This window comes from Mesoplodon bidens (genome assembly GCF_964165515.1).
Source record: "Mesoplodon bidens genome assembly, chromosome: 6".
NCBI lineage: Eukaryota > Metazoa > Chordata > Mammalia > Artiodactyla > Ziphiidae > Mesoplodon > Mesoplodon bidens.
This window is the reverse complement of record NC_138162.1, coordinates 51,053,903-51,069,387: the sequence shown is the minus strand read 5'-3', so window position 1 is coordinate 51,069,387 and position 15,485 is coordinate 51,053,903. Positions and strand designations below refer to the sequence as shown.

At 44.0% G+C, this 15,485-nt stretch overlaps 1 protein-coding gene across 5 annotated transcripts in view; it reads right to left on the bottom strand.

Annotated features, from left to right (window-relative positions):
* Positions 1 to 15,485, bottom strand: part of LOC308618578 (MOB kinase activator 3B) — a 231,954-nt gene that overhangs the window by 140,284 nt on the left and 76,185 nt on the right. For all 5 annotated transcript variants that reach the window (XR_014016033.1, XM_081236629.1, XM_081236627.1 and 2 more), the window contains exon 2: positions 10,386 to 11,002. Coding sequence is in view for 4 of the 5 variants with exons in the window: in XM_081236629.1 (XP_081092755.1) it covers positions 10,386 to 10,803 (418 nt within the window). In the remaining variant the exon portion in view is untranslated. The remainder of the gene's footprint in view (positions 1 to 10,385; positions 11,003 to 15,485) is intronic.

Below are 15,485 nucleotides of genomic sequence, written 5' to 3'. Positions count from 1 at the left end.
GGAAAACGATAATGTCGACTGGGGCTGCTTTGAGGATTAGAAATAAAATACACACAGGGAATTCCCTCAGAGTCCAGTGGTTAGGAATCGGTACTTTCACTTCCAGGGCCCAGATTCAGTCCCTGGTCGGGGAACTAAGATCCCACAAGCTGCACAGTGCGGCAAAAAAAAAAAAAAAAAAACCTCATAAAGGACCTCACATGCTGTTGGGCCCAGAATAGGCAACAAATGTTAGCTAATGCTATTATTATTACTGTACTTTAAACTTTGGAATTACTGCCTGACATAAAATATGGAATCTATTGACTTCAGTGAGGTATTCAAGCCTTGATTATTAACTGGCATTCTAATGGATGTGAAAGATTATTCTTTTTCCAAGATAACTACTGTAATTATGACATGATCAATAGCTTTTCTCAATTTTTATTCCAGTTGGAAAAGAAATTTACAGCGAATACCGCAGGAAAAATTCCCCTATGTCATTAAGCATTACAAACTGCAATAAATCAGTGGTCTTCCCTTTTTATATCACCATGAAAAGTAATAAAGCCCAAATGTATTCAGCACTTAATTCTCTACCAGGAACTCACTAAGAGCCCTGTGTGCATTATGACACTTAATTCTCATAAGCTTACAAAGTGGGTGTAATTATTAATACGCCTACTTTCCACATGAGGAGACAGGCTCAGAGAGGGTCAGGGCTTCCCAAAGTCCCAAAGCCATGAGAGGAACAGATTTGAACCCAGGCTGATGATGAAATCTTACCTGTATACTATTTTTATTTTTATTATTGTTATTATTATTATTATTATTATTATTATTATCATTATTATCATTATTATTATTATTATTATTATTATTATTTTGCGGTACGCAGGCCTCTCACTGTTGTGGCCTCTCCCGTTGCGAAGCACAGGCTCCGGATCTGCAGGCTCAGAGGCCACGGCTCACGGGCCCAGCCGCTCCGCGGCATGTGGGATCTTCCCAGACCGGGGCACGAATCCGTGTCCCCTGCATCAGCAGGCGGACTCTCAACCACTGCGCCACCAGGGAAGCCCTGTATACTATTTTTAGAAAACAAAATAAAGCCATCATAACACAATCCATGTGTTATGACAGTTACTGCTCACAGGGACTTTGGTACATATCATTAACATATTTGCTCACATTTCTCTTCAAAGACACAGAAAGACAGATGCCCTCAGCTGTAGGCTTCCCCCAACCCCCACTGTGGGATGGTGAAATATGAATGGTTTATCGGAAGGCTGAAACAGGTAAATCCCCAATGTTCAACAACTTTCTTCCCTCTGTTCCTGGAGGCCATGATAGGATTCCCTGGCTGGCCAGGCAACCAAGAAATGTTGAAGGAAGTCACCCACGAGTAATTCTTGGTGGTCCTGAGATGTTGAGGTTCCATTGTACTGCCACACCAGGCATTAGGGCTCTCTCACTTCAGCTGGCCCAGAAGCCAGGCAGGAGCCAGCTGTTGCTGGCAGAATCCCGGGGGTGACAGCAGAATGAACGCTTGACTATCAGCTGGAGATTCTCCCTTAATTCATCACTGCTCTCCAGTCCTAGGATCCTGGGCCAGACAATTCCATAGAAACACTGAAAACCTATGGCCTAATTTGAAGAATGTTTCCTTTCCCTGAGAGAGAACTAACAACTCCAGTTTGTCTCTCCATGAAGACAAACATTTTAACTTCCAAAGGCCTGCTCTAAAGATCAATTAGACATATCACTAAGGAGGTATTCACACACACTAAAAGGATTCTTTGCCAAGCTTTCTTTAAAATTCTCTCTGAAAAATGAAAATATCAGCCAAATGACAGAAATTCAACTGCCTCACAATTTTCAGGAATTTTCTGTTCTGTAATATGAACTATACAGCATGAGTCAATCAATTTACACTTACATAGTAGTAATCAGTTCACCATGTGTCTACTTGATGCAGAGCATTATGCTGGGTGCTGCACCCTGTAGCAGAAACAAGAAGGTGGGATTGGCTTTGTGCAGGCCTCCTATGCTATTCATGTGAACATCTTCTCAAGTTCCATCAGGGACCCACCTGGTTCCAGCTGTCAAGGCCAAGCTAAACATCCCATGAATGTTTACTATTTCTTCTAAAGGTTCCATAAGATATAGCAGAAGATGAAGGGAATGTGGATCGACTCCACAGCCATATACTTGAAAGAAGTATGGATTTTCATCCTACCTTCTCTCCTTTCTTACCTTAATTCACCTGCCAAGTCTAATTCATCACACTGATACCATGTGATATTGAGGGGATAACATCGAAAGCATACCTAGTCTATGTCTTAACACTGTGCTAAGTATTTTAAATGTAGCATGAGCATGTTATTTAATTATATCAACAGTCCTATGAAGTAGATCCTTTTCTATGCATTTTACAGATGAGGAAACAGGCCCAGAGAGTGAAAATTTTCTACTAAAAGTTGATAACTGGGATTCAAACTCAGGTCTAACAGAGACTAATGCTTTTGTTCCTTTTTACCAACACCCCACCTTCCCAAACTGGCTCATCTTCCCACAGCATCCATTTCACCAGAAGACTTAAGAGAAAGACATGATTACATGAAGGAAAACATGGATAGAATTATCATTTAGAATATGAATTTTGCATGAGTTTTTTTAAGATGAAACACCAAAAAGTTCTTATATGCAGAGGTCTTAACAGATACTACATGTCCTGAAACCTACGAAGGTCTTTTAAAAGAAAAGCTTGAGGGGCTTCCCTGGTGGCGCAGTGGTTGAGAGTCCGCCTGCCGATGCAGGGGACATGGGTTCGTGCCCTGGACCGGGAAGATCCCACATGCCGCGGAGCGGCTGGTCCCGTGAGCCATGGCCGCTGGGCCTGCGCGTCCGGAGCCTGTGCTCCGCAACGGGAGAGGCCACAACAGTGAGAGGCCCGCGTAATGCAAAAAAAAAATAAAAGAAAAGCTTGAGACTCACTCTCCACACAAGGAGATCTAGGGCAGGACAAAAACTCAACCTCTCTTCCAAATGACACTGTTTAAGGGTACCTTCTCTATCTAGAGGGGAGGCAGAGACTGGTGGGGAGGGCAGAGAGAGAAGACCTCTGGTGTCAGGGCCCTGCTGATACGCCCTACTCAGATAAACAAAAAACCTGTGCTTTTTGAAAGTCAGCTGGCACGTCAGTGATAATCCAGCATGCTCTTGGGGATCTCATCCTCACTTCAAGTGGCTTATGCAACTGCTCCTTCCAACTCCATGTCTGTTCCGGGCAAGAGTTCTGGTTAACTCATTTTTCTCCATCCCACTGCATTTCCGGATGCATTTCCACAACCCCTAAGGCTTAGGTGCTGACTCGGCTTGCCTATCCACGCAGCACTGACCTCCACAAGGCAGCCTTCGTTGACTAAGGTAGGGCACCCATGTCCACAAGCACCAACCGAGAGAAAGCAGCATATACCCCCCAACCCCCATTACAGCCTTTATTTTTCATCTCTGTTTTCCACTGAGTATCATATAGCCCAGTTCCCTTCCCAGCTGATGCTGAGATGGAACAACTTGTCATTTGAGATATGGCTCATTAAAATTACACAGCACGAGTAATGGAGACCTCAGTGCAGGTGGGGACAGCAGGTAACTAGCCTTAACTTACAGGGCAGTCTCTAGGCCCTCTGGGCTCCCCTCTCCACTCCTTTTCCCTGCTGCTTCTTAGCACACTGGTGGCCCTCACCATTTTCCAGAGGTATCTCTTGGGATTTGTTGAGTGGGGTCGTTATTTACCACTGTTCTTATTAACTCAGCCACCAAGTCACTGCAGTATTGGGTTAACAAGGTGGAAGTAGGGAACTGTGTCCCTCCACAAGACCATCAATTCGCCGGCAGCCAGCGGGGGTGAGGAAGAGTGGAGTCAGCTGTTTCTGCATGGTTTCCGTGAATAGACAACTGAATAAACTAGGGTAGCATCAGAATCTAGAGGAGGCAAGTTCCTACAGCGAGCAGAACTTGAAGAGTTGCCATCAGTAAGGACCCAGTACAATTTGCATCGGATGCACCGCCCTGTCTGTTTTCACATCCTTCCCTGTGAATGCTGGGTTTATCGTAGGACATTTCCTAAAGAGGATTTAACATGTGATGAAACAGGTAGGGGTAAATCAAGGGTAATGTTGATTCTGGGCCAAGAACATCACAGACACGAGATGTCGGAGTAGCTGAGAGCACAGCCTGCAGAGTTGGGCTACTTTGGGTCTGAACCCTAGCTCTGCCTGTGTAACCCTGGGCAAGTTACTTCATCTTTTTCATCTGCGAAATGGACCTCATAATGCCCGCCTTATGGGGTTATTTTACAGATTAAACGATATGATGCAGGTAAAGCGTGGAGGGTAGTATGTATTCAGAAAATTGGAGCTTTATTATGATGCCTTCCCAACGAGTAAATTCTTAGGGAGCCAGTTTATCAGATCCCAAAGGTAAAACATGTTTCCAGAGTCTTAGAAAAACTTGCCAGTTCAAAAGGCAATCTTGGAGGCTTCATTCCTGGGCACTGAGAACTCTTTCCCCATCCTCTTGAGAGGTCAAATCCAGGGCAGCTCACCCAGCAGTGATTTTAATGAATGGCTTGTGCCAGATGTGACTAGTAAGCTATCTCCCCTCTTCCCCAGCTAACCTGCACCCAGTCTCTGCTGAGTTTGCCGGACTGACACTGGACGTGGGCACATTCAGTACTCAGTCTTCTGAAAACCAAGCAAAACGATCCTTCCTAGTAGCTTTCTTTCTAAAGGGTTAAGTGTTCATCCCTGACACCAGGAGTTGGTCTAGCTCCTAGAGAAACACTGAAATTTCCCAGAGTCTTGGAAGGTATTTATGACCCCCATCACAGAGCAATTCAGCAACCATTTTTTAAAAATCATGCTGATTCTCTTACAATGTGTCTTGCTTTTTTCTGGGGATACCATTCAGAAATCATCTAGTGGCCTCCGAGAGTTTTGGTTGACAGTTAAGTAGAAACGTATGCAGAGAGAGGGGCAGCTGACACACATTTGTTTTTTAGCACCTCTTATAGGGGCTTATGGCTCTGGGCTGGGTGTTTTTACTCACACTGCCTCATTTAATCTTTACAACAGTCCTGTAAGATCAGAATATTTACACAGAGAAATGCAAGCTCAGAGGTTATGTGTCTACCAATGTCACACAGCATCTTGTAATAGCAGAGCTAGTCTCTGTCTACAAGCCCAGTGCTAGTCCTACCACACTGTAAATATATTTTGTTGACATACATGCTGTCTTACCAGTGTTACATAGATTTACATAAAAATAAAAAACCAGGAGGGAGACAACAGAAAATAAAAAGTTAAAATTTAAAGGCTAATTATAAACTCAGTTCCCCAACATGCCATGTCTGAAAAGCTCATCCCTATGGACATTTTTATAGCCTTATGTTTCCTGCCACAATATTTTGAGAGAGGATGAAACTCAGCTGCAGTCTCATGGACACACTCCTCAGGCATTTCAGGGGTGATTTTTTAAAATAGGGGGCAGGGCTTCCCTGGTGGCACAGTGGTTAAGAATCCGCCTGCCAATGCAGGCGACAAGGGTTCAAGCCCTGGTCCGGGAAGATCCTACATGCTGCAGAGCAACTAAGCCCGTGCTCCACAACTACTGAGCCTGCACTCTAGAGCCCACGAGCCACAACTACTGAAGTCCACGCCCCTAGAGCCTGTGCTCTACAACAAGAGAAGCCACTGCAATGAGAAGCATGCGTACCGCAACGAAGAGTAGCCCCCGCTCACCGCAACTAGAGAAAGCCCGCGTACAGCAATGAAGACCCAACACAGCCAAAAATAAATAAATAAATAAAGTTATTTTAAAAAAGAATCTTGTTTTTAAAAAAATAATAAAATAGGGACAAACAGAAACAAAGAAAATAATCATTTCCTTAAAATTTATACCAAAATTCAGCCTTTCTGAATTTTTTCCCACGCTAGACAACCTCTTAAAACCATGATTGAGAAGTCTTTCACCATGTGAAGGAAATTTGCAGAATAACAATTCATGCTGTAAATGGTAGTGGGTGACAAGGGCATAGATTTTTGGCCACTCTTGAGTTCAAACCCTGACTTCTAAATGACTGATGAGCTGTACAACCTTGGGAAACCCTTTGCTTGTTTAAATGTCAGCTTCCTAACTGGTAAAATGCCATATTTAATTCATTCAGTTATTATAAGAATTAAGAAAGATTAACAGTAGCAAGTATAGTGCCTGGCACTTAGCAAACTCAATACATGTGAGCTCCCTCCTGGCTTCTCTCCCTTCCTTTGCTTCCTTTCCTTGCTCTCCCCTTCCCTGACACCCATTTATTCTAAAACCATAGAGGTAGGTGAGATCATGTCATTATTTTTTAAATTCCTCCTGCTCAAAGACTTTTTAAAAACATGAGTTGGAGGAGTGCTAAGTTTTCCACTCCTTTTTTTCTGAGTGTCAGATCTGAGATTTAAGTCCTATTATATAACAGAAAAACAGGGAAACTGGGGGCTAGAACATAAAAATTATTGTAATTAGACAGGCAATGGAATTTTAAAAAGTGGGTGGCTGTGCTTTCTACTTTTCAAACGTTACCTCTAAAAGTGGCTAAAGAGATACAATCAAAGAGGAGGTGGCCCTTGCTTCTGAAGTTACTGCTGTCTTGGGAGCTTTTGCAGGAACATCTGTTGGCTTTTCAACAAGGGAAGCTGGGAAGGATCAAGGGAGACTGGAGGAGACTCTGGTTCACGAGGCAGCCACATCTGTTTGGTATTCTCCCAACTGAGAAGGCTCGACTTCTGAAATAGCCCGGGTATCCGAGTTAAACCAGAATCCAGAAACAGATGAAAGCTTTTCTTTCCTCCATGTCTCAATGGTAGAGATCAACAGCTGTTTATATCCTTTAATACCTAACTAAGGGTGAAGCCTTCACATCTGTCTGTATTTTCCGGTTCTAGTTCCTCGGATCACAGTGGGGAGGAGGGGAAGTTTCAAACCCTCCCAATTCCCAGGCCAGAAGACAGAAATATGCCCAGGATTCAAAGACGTAATGTGAAGCAGAACTCCCAAATTTCTCATCCACCCAGGGTCTGCTGTTGGCTGGGAATTCCTCTTTTACTTTATCCTGACAGACATCTTGATCATTTCCATGATAATGACTCATGGCAGCACCAAGATCAAAAAGAAGGAAAGTAGGCTGGAATCAGGGGGAGGAAGAAGAGGAGGAAATGAATTCTCATAGAGAAAGCGGCTCCTAAACGATAAGTTCTTGCAAAGACAGCAACAGTATTGTCTGAGGACAAATAGCAGAGGTGAGAAGGATACTAATGAAGACCCTCAGGGTGATGGTGGATGGTGGTGGTTTTTACTGACCCCTAACATTTTAACCTTGGAAAAGTTAAACAGACATAATTAAACCCTGTGGAAGGCAAGGTACGGGAAATACCCAGGAATGGTGATAAAGAGATTCAGAGACATTTGTTTAACTTCACTTTGATCACCAGCACCATACACATGCTGGACCTTTATAAAGATTATTTTTCCATCCATCCATCCATCCATCCATCCAACAACTTATAAGGCACCAGGACTGGACTTAGTGCGGGGATATTCAAATGCATAAGACATATTCTATAACTTGAAGGGGCTTATATTCTAAAAGATGAGAGTCTTCACAGAGGAGATGGTATAAAGTTCATTTTTTTTTTTTTTTCACGGTATGCGGGCCTCTCAGTGTTGTGGCCTCTCCCGTTGCGGAGCACAGGCTCCGGACGCGCAGGCTCAGCGGCCATGGCTCACGGGCCCAGCCGCTCCGTGGCATGTGGGATCCTCCCGGACCGGGGCACGAACCCGTATCCCCTGCATCGGCAGGCGGACTCTCAACCACTGCACCACCAGGGAAGCCCCTACAGTTCATTTTTTAAAAAAAAATTTTTGGTCACGCCACACAGCATGTGGGATCTTAGTTCCCCAACCAGGGATCAAACTCGCGCCTCCTGCATTGAAGCATGGAGGAGTCTTAACCACTGGACCACCAGGGAAGCCTGAGATGGTATAAAGGATGCATAAGAATTCACTAGAAGGGGATTCCAAAGGAGAGAATGACATGGTTAAAACCAGAGAGGTAAGAAACAAACTGTTCCTGGGGAGGATAAAAAGCATTCTGGGAGGTTACAATGAACAAGAGGGGTGGGAGGAGCTTACCAAAAGTACAGATTCTTAGGCCTCACCTAAGAGATTCTGATTTAGTTGTTGAGGGGGAGGACCAAGGAATCTGCATTTTGAGAAGAAGGTCCAAGTAATTCTGATACAAAGGAAAGTTTGACAACTCTATATAGATGAACATTTCCCAAAAGATGCTAATAGTGTTCCATTAAAAAAAACAAAAAACAAAAGAAGGTACCAGGTTCAAATTAGGATACACTACTTACTAACGTATTCTTTTCTTGGAGATGTATAATGCACATTAGTATATTTAAAGTCCTGCAGTAAAGAAATCAATTTCACTCCGCATCTCCCAAACTTATTTTTCCATGGGAGAAAAAAAAAAAATCACAGTGCACCTATTAAGAGCTCCCAAAACACTTTTGTACTGTGTGGCACAGATTGGGAAGAGCTGAAATAGAGGATTCTGATCAGGTGACTGTTCCCCAAGCACACTGAATGGCTAAGGAAACCATCTAGAAAAAGAAAGCAAAGTCATTTGCTCTGGGGGATCTGGCGGCAGCCAGTGATTTCCTCCAAGCAAAGTCTAAAATCACCTATGATGTTCTACTTTCCAGGGAGATGGCCAGAAGCTTCCTCCCTCTTAAGTAACACACCAGGCTCTGTGATGTTATTTCTGGTCAGCAGCTGTATGTGGTAACCACAACTGCCAGAGAGAACAGAAGTGCCCAGAGTTCAAAGCATCAAAGAAACAGAAGGGGAAGGACAGCAAGGAGGGATCCTTGCCCACATTTATTTACCTTTACTGCTGTTGTATGTTCTGCACAGTCATTGGCAGTTGCTTGTAATGCTTTTGGAAAAGACAAATTCCCCCCAGATCCAAAAGGAAGCCTCTGACAGTCAATGAAAGTGCAAAAAAGACATGAACCTAGGAAACTGCTACTCCTCCAAGGCGCCAATTATACAGCCAGGGGAGTTTCTGAAACCTGCCTTCTTCCTCCTATGCTGGTGAGCCAACCAAGGGGGGTTGTGCTGCCATACCCCCCACTTCCTGCCCTAACAAGGGACAGCAGAGAGAAAGTATGTAAGAAAACTGGACAAGTCAAGGCAACACGAGGATTCTGAGCAGATTGGTTTGTGTGCTGAATATTTCAAGATGGACATACTGCCCTAATCAATTTATATACATTTTTTTTCTGGTATAAACATAATTACTTCCATACACCCCACTTCAACTTTCCATATGCCACATGGGGACACACATGCCCCATCTAAAGGTGATTTTAGCAATGTGTTTCAAACGCTTTTTTTTTTTAATACTCCAACTGTCTCAGAGCTTTTCAATAATATTTTCCAGCAGCATAAGTGTTTTTTCAACCATTCCACAAATAGTTCCCGAGTGCCTAAAAGGTTCCAGGGCACCAAGCTAGGTATCACAGGTACAACAGTGGAAAGAAGAGAATGCTCATCTTTACTGAACCTAAGGCCCTAAAAACTGAATTCTGAATTCAACCTGCCAGGCATGCAGATTCAATAATCAGCAGCATAAAGAAATATAAGAGATAGGAAAGGTCTGGTCTCTCCCCTTGAAGAGTTTTATGGCTCAGAGCACAAAGCAAACAAAAGCATTTGCATTTCAGGTGTCCGGGTTGGTCTAGCAGCTACACAAGGGTCCAGAGTTAATAGTACAGACTGAAATTAATACCTATGATCAGGAGAGGGAAGAAGAGAATGCCAGGATCTTATTTCTCCAAAATGCCCACTGCCTGTCTGCTTGATTCCCAAACATATCCACGGATTCTCACACTGGGATTTCTTACCCTGAGAGACGAGTACCAATAATTGTACCAGAGTTAATGTAACTAACTAGTTAATTAGCTCCAAATTAAAAATTTTACCAGGAGCTCTGGGTGGGTTTGGAGTCTAATCCTAAGAAAGCCAATAAGATCAAATCCAACTTTTCATCAAGCCAGTGTTTCCCACTATTTAGGTCTACAAAATAATTCTAAGTGGTCTACAAGTGATTGTTTTTTCAATAAGGTCCTTAGATCCAGAAAAAGAAATTGCTAATATGTGAGTGATGGAATTTAGGGAAACACTGATATAGGTGCTATCCAGCATTCAAAGGCCATCCCAGAAGAAGCCTCTGCAAACCCTCCAAGCTTCGGTGGAAGGTGACAAAATAACCAGGAAGCTGGTCATGGACTTACCCACACACGTTGGAAATATGTCCTCATTGTTGATCTGGACTTCAATCCAATCCATGAGAAGGTTCATGTACTGGGGGGCTGGCAGTGCAGTCGGCTTCTTGTACTTGAGGTCATCCTGCCACCGATACTCGTATTTGGGGCCCCCTGACATCACAGGGCAGGTCCGCTCAGTGCAGAACTCACAGATGGTACCGTAGATGAGGTTGATCCGATTGAAGAAGTCCACCACGTGCACCGCCACCCAGTCGTTCTGGTCCTCCCCGCTGGGCAGCTGCACAGCTGCCCTCAGGTCCACGCCTGAGTTGAGGGATGCCTGAGCCCGTTTGTGGAGTTCGAACCTCTGTGTGCCAGGTTCAAATTTCCTCTTCGGCCGGAAGGTCTTGTCCTTGTTGAACACCTGCTTCAAGGCTATGGACATGGTCTTCTCCTTCTCTTGCTTCCTCCTGCAGGAAGCAAAAAGGCAACTGGGACTTTTCAACGAGAGATCACAACCCAACAGGGTTTTCCACTGCCAGCCCTCTGGCCCCAGTCTTGCGGTCTGCAGCTTTCAATCTCTTTTTAGACAGCCCCTTCCATCTTCCTCTTGAATGATTTCCAGGGGAACCTCATGTTTCTTCCTAAAGGCAGGAGAGAAAAGGGTCTCATTAGTGTCCCGTTTGCATTTAAGAAATGACAAAGGCTTAGACCTGACTTCCATCTCACTTCTGGCTGTGCCCACTTTCATCCAGGTATAAGGACATGGAAGATAAGCCAAACCCCTGAGAATCTGGATTGGTGATCAAATCATATGACCAAATAGCCAAAGGAGGAAAAGTATCACACCCTTTTTCTTCATGGCCTTGATTAAATCTCTGGAACTTTTCCCTGTGTGATCATAGTTTCAGTGGACTGCTCCAAGGTGTTACGGATGAGCATGTTAGTCAATGACACATCCCCATATGCTCCTTTTTAGAGCATCTGCCCCACCCCCCAACTTGCCCCTATTAAGCATAAGGACACTACCCCCATCCACCTGGATACAGCTGATTGGAGCAGGGGTGGCTATCACACCCAGCTGGCTTCCCCAGGAATTTGGAATCAGGATCCAGCCTTTGTTAGGCATGATCCCTGAGAAGTGATGAAAACTGGGTCTGCTTGATGCTATTTGCTATAGCCAAGACATGGAGACATGGAAACAACCTAAATGTCTACCGACAGATGAATGGATAAAGAAAATGTGATATATATATATATATACACACACACACACACACACATACACATATATATACAATGGAATACTACTCAGCCATAAAAAAGAATGAAATAATGCCATTTGCAGCAACATGGATGGACCTGGAGTTTATTGTACCAACTGAAGTCAGTCAGACAGAGAAAGACAAATACCATATGATAACACTTATATGTGGAATCTAAAATATGACACAAATGAACTTATTTACAAAACAGAAACAGACTCACAGATATAGACAGCAGACTTGTGGTTGCCAAGGGGGAGGAGGGATGGGATTGGGAGTTTGGGATTAACAAATGCAAACTATTATATATGTGTAACTGAATCACTTTGCTGTACACCAGAAACTAATACAACATTGTAAATCAATGATACTTAAACAATTTTTTTACAAAATTGGGTCTGCTTGAGCCCTATTTGGACCATGTGTAGTACAGTTGAGAAAGCTGGTCTGCAGAGAGGGGAGGGAGGAAAGGGGGAGGGGTTGAGAAGAAGAGGAGGAAGAAGTGAAGGAGGAAGAGGAGAGAAAGAAAGAAGCCATATGCACAGACAGAGAAACAGAGACAAGGGCACAAGTGACCACAGGCAGAGGAAGACCAGAGAAAGAGAGACAGTGGGGAGAGAGTAGCTTCTTTTGTTCTTGATAGTCTTCTAGGAACTGGTTCCATTTCCTCGTGAAGCCTAGTTGTGTTTCCAACCCTTGGTACACATACATTTTTCTTGAATTAGTCAAATATCTCATTTTACTCCAGCTAACTTGAGTGGGTTGTTTCTTTCTACGAACCCCTAACTAGGACAGAATTTATCACCCTTACAACATGCCATCCTTTACATCCTAAATAGTGCTTTGAAGCACTACCTGATAAAACTTTCTGTGATAACGCAAATGTTCTGTATCTTTTTTGTCCAGTGTGGTACCCACTAGCCACATGTGGCTACTGAGCACTTAAAAGGTGGCTAGTGTGACTGAGAAACTGAATTTTTCATTTTATTTCATTCTAATTAATTAAATAATTGATTGACTTAATTAATTAATTAATAATCCAAAAAGCCACATGCAGCTAGTGGCTACCATACTGGACAGGGCAGCTCTGAAGTCTTCAGTGCTCTCTTCTCCATCACCTCATTTGACCCTTTTAAAATTCTGGTGTGTGGGCTTCCCTGGTGGCGCAGTGGTTGAGAGTCCGCCTGCCGATGCAGGGGACACGGGTTCGTGCCCCGGTCTGGGAAGATCCCACATGCCGCAGAGCGGCTAGGCCCGTGAGCCATGGCCGCTGAGCCTGTGCGTCCGGAGCCTGCGCTCCGCAAGGGGAGAGGCCACAACAGTGAGAGGCCCGCATAACGCAAAAAAAAAAAAAAAAAAAAAAAAAAAAAAAAAATTCTGGTGTGATTTATAGCAGATTTAGAATAGGTGCAGTAGATTTGTAGTAGGTATCAATATCCCTGGGTCTCCAAGAGATAAAATTACTTGCTGAGGGCTTCCCTGGTGGCGCAGTGGCTGAGAGCCCACCTGCCGATGCAGGGGACACGGGTTCGTGCCCTGTTCTGGGAAGACCCCACATGCTGCAAAGCCTGTTGTGCTCTGCAACGGGAGAGGCCACAACAGTGAGAGGCCCGCATACCACACACACAAAAAAAATTACTTGCTGAACAAGGTCCCATAGTGAGTAGGGACATGGCTAGGATCGAAATTCAGTTTTTGATTGCTAGCAAATGCTCTTTCCACGTAGCCTTACATTCTAAAAAGTGATGCTCTTCAACCTGTCCTTCCTGCTGGTTCATGAAGCCCCTTTACCTAGAGCCTCCGTCCATGTATTCCCCAAAGACCACAAGTATCGACTGGCTGGAAGTGAAGAAGATGTCCTGTGGCCTGGAAACAGAGGGGAGATCACTGATCCATTCATGGGTCAAACCCTAGCAAAATGAGCCAACAGCTGTGGCCAGAGTCAGAAGAGTCCATCATGGCATCAGTTAAAATGGACTTGAAGCAGGATCCACTGATCCACTCCTCTGCTATGCCACACTCAAACACGGTTCAGTGATGCATTCAACCTTAAGTTATTCCAGCAAAACAAAAACAAAAACCATCTAAGACATTCCGACTGCCTCTCACAGGCTCTGCGCTGCACTCAGAACTGCTGATTATTCAGCTGAATGCCTCTTCTGGCCACTCCCTGCAGCCTCCCTGCAGCCTTGGTCGGCTCACTCCCTCCCTCTTAAGCCCACCCTCTTCCTATTAGGTTTTCACTGCAAGGCCATATTGTCAGTGAGGTGTTCTTTTCCTTCGTCACCTGGCCTCGAGTGTACACACCCTCTCAAAGAGATCCGTGCGGAAAAGCGGATCATGTGACACCTTGCCTTTGGCTGTCTGTGAAATCACATTCACAGTACTTCAGAAGATCACCAGGGGGCTTCCCTGGTGGCGTAGTGGTTGAGAGTCTACCTGCCAATGCAGGGGACACAGGTTCGTGCCCCGGTCCGGGAAGATCCCACATGCCACAGAGCGGCTGGGCACGTGAGCCATAGCCGCTGAGCCTGCGCGTCCGGAGCCTGTGCTCCGCAACGGGAGAGGCCACAACAGTGAGAGGCCCGCATACCGCAAAAAAAAAAAAAAAAAATATATATATATATCACCAGGAAGGTTATCACCACACAAATTCTGCACACTGTAGCAATCTCTTCTTCAAAAGAATACCATCCCAAAGGCTTAGCCTGCCTGAAAAGAGACTTTAGAAAGCCAAGGGCCTTCAAAGAGCATTTCCAAAATAAAAATATGAGCTAGAGCTTGGGAAGATAGGGAAAGGAGGACAAGGACGTTTATTTTCTCTTAAAATAGACAAGTCCCTCTGTATCGCAAATGTTTAATTGATGACAGTAAAGCAGCAATAGCCCAACAGCTGCCCCCTCATGTCTCCAGTAAATAAGACTTGCTGTTCTGTTATTCTGATAATGAGGGTACCATCAATCAATTCCCACGGTCCTCAGAGCAATCTCATCACCTTACATGACCCTCGTTATCACTAATTCTGCTGTTTCCCCAGGGCCTGGCATGTCTGGGTGCATGGACACCAATGTGGAAACCTTCCTCCGTACCAGTGCCAGGCTCTCATGGACACTACCAAGTCCCTCTGGCACCTCTGTTGAGAGTGTGTGAATGAGACAGATAATCATTGCAAATCCTCCTAATCACAAAACCCGCCAGTGGCTGGTACTCACTAATATTTAAATTTAAAAAAAACCTTGTTTGAGGTTTGGGAACTTTTCTTCCAGACATACTTAGAAAACAAACTTCAAGACATCAATCTCTTGAAATGGATGGGTGTTTATTCAAACGTTTAACCAGCTTTAAAGTCACTCTTCCTTTTTGCTCCAGTGTAACAGGCTTACCTGAGGGAACAGTCATCTTTGTAAGATTATTTCTCAACCAAGTCCCTTAATGTGCTGCTCTTGGCTACCATTTATTAAACTCTACTATGCACCAGATTTTTATGTATATTATTAACATTTTAATCCTCACTACAACCTTGCATGATGGATGATTTTATGACCATTTTATATAAAAAGAAATTGAGGCTCAATCATATGAAATAATTTTGCAGAAATCACAAAATTAGTAGATGGTAAGGCTAAGTTTTGAATCCAGACCTCTCCAGTGCTGAAATATATATGATTTTTTTCTCACTAAAGTTGCTTTAAAATCTCATGAACATCCTTATGTTTTCAAAGCCCCTTCACAGGTAGATGTCAAAGCTCCTCACAAGCCTATAAAGGAAGCTAGAACAGGTGGTATTATTATCTGCATTTTACAGATGAGAAAACGGACACTTCCATCTCCTAATGCTGTTGCAAATGTGTTCGTCATTCTA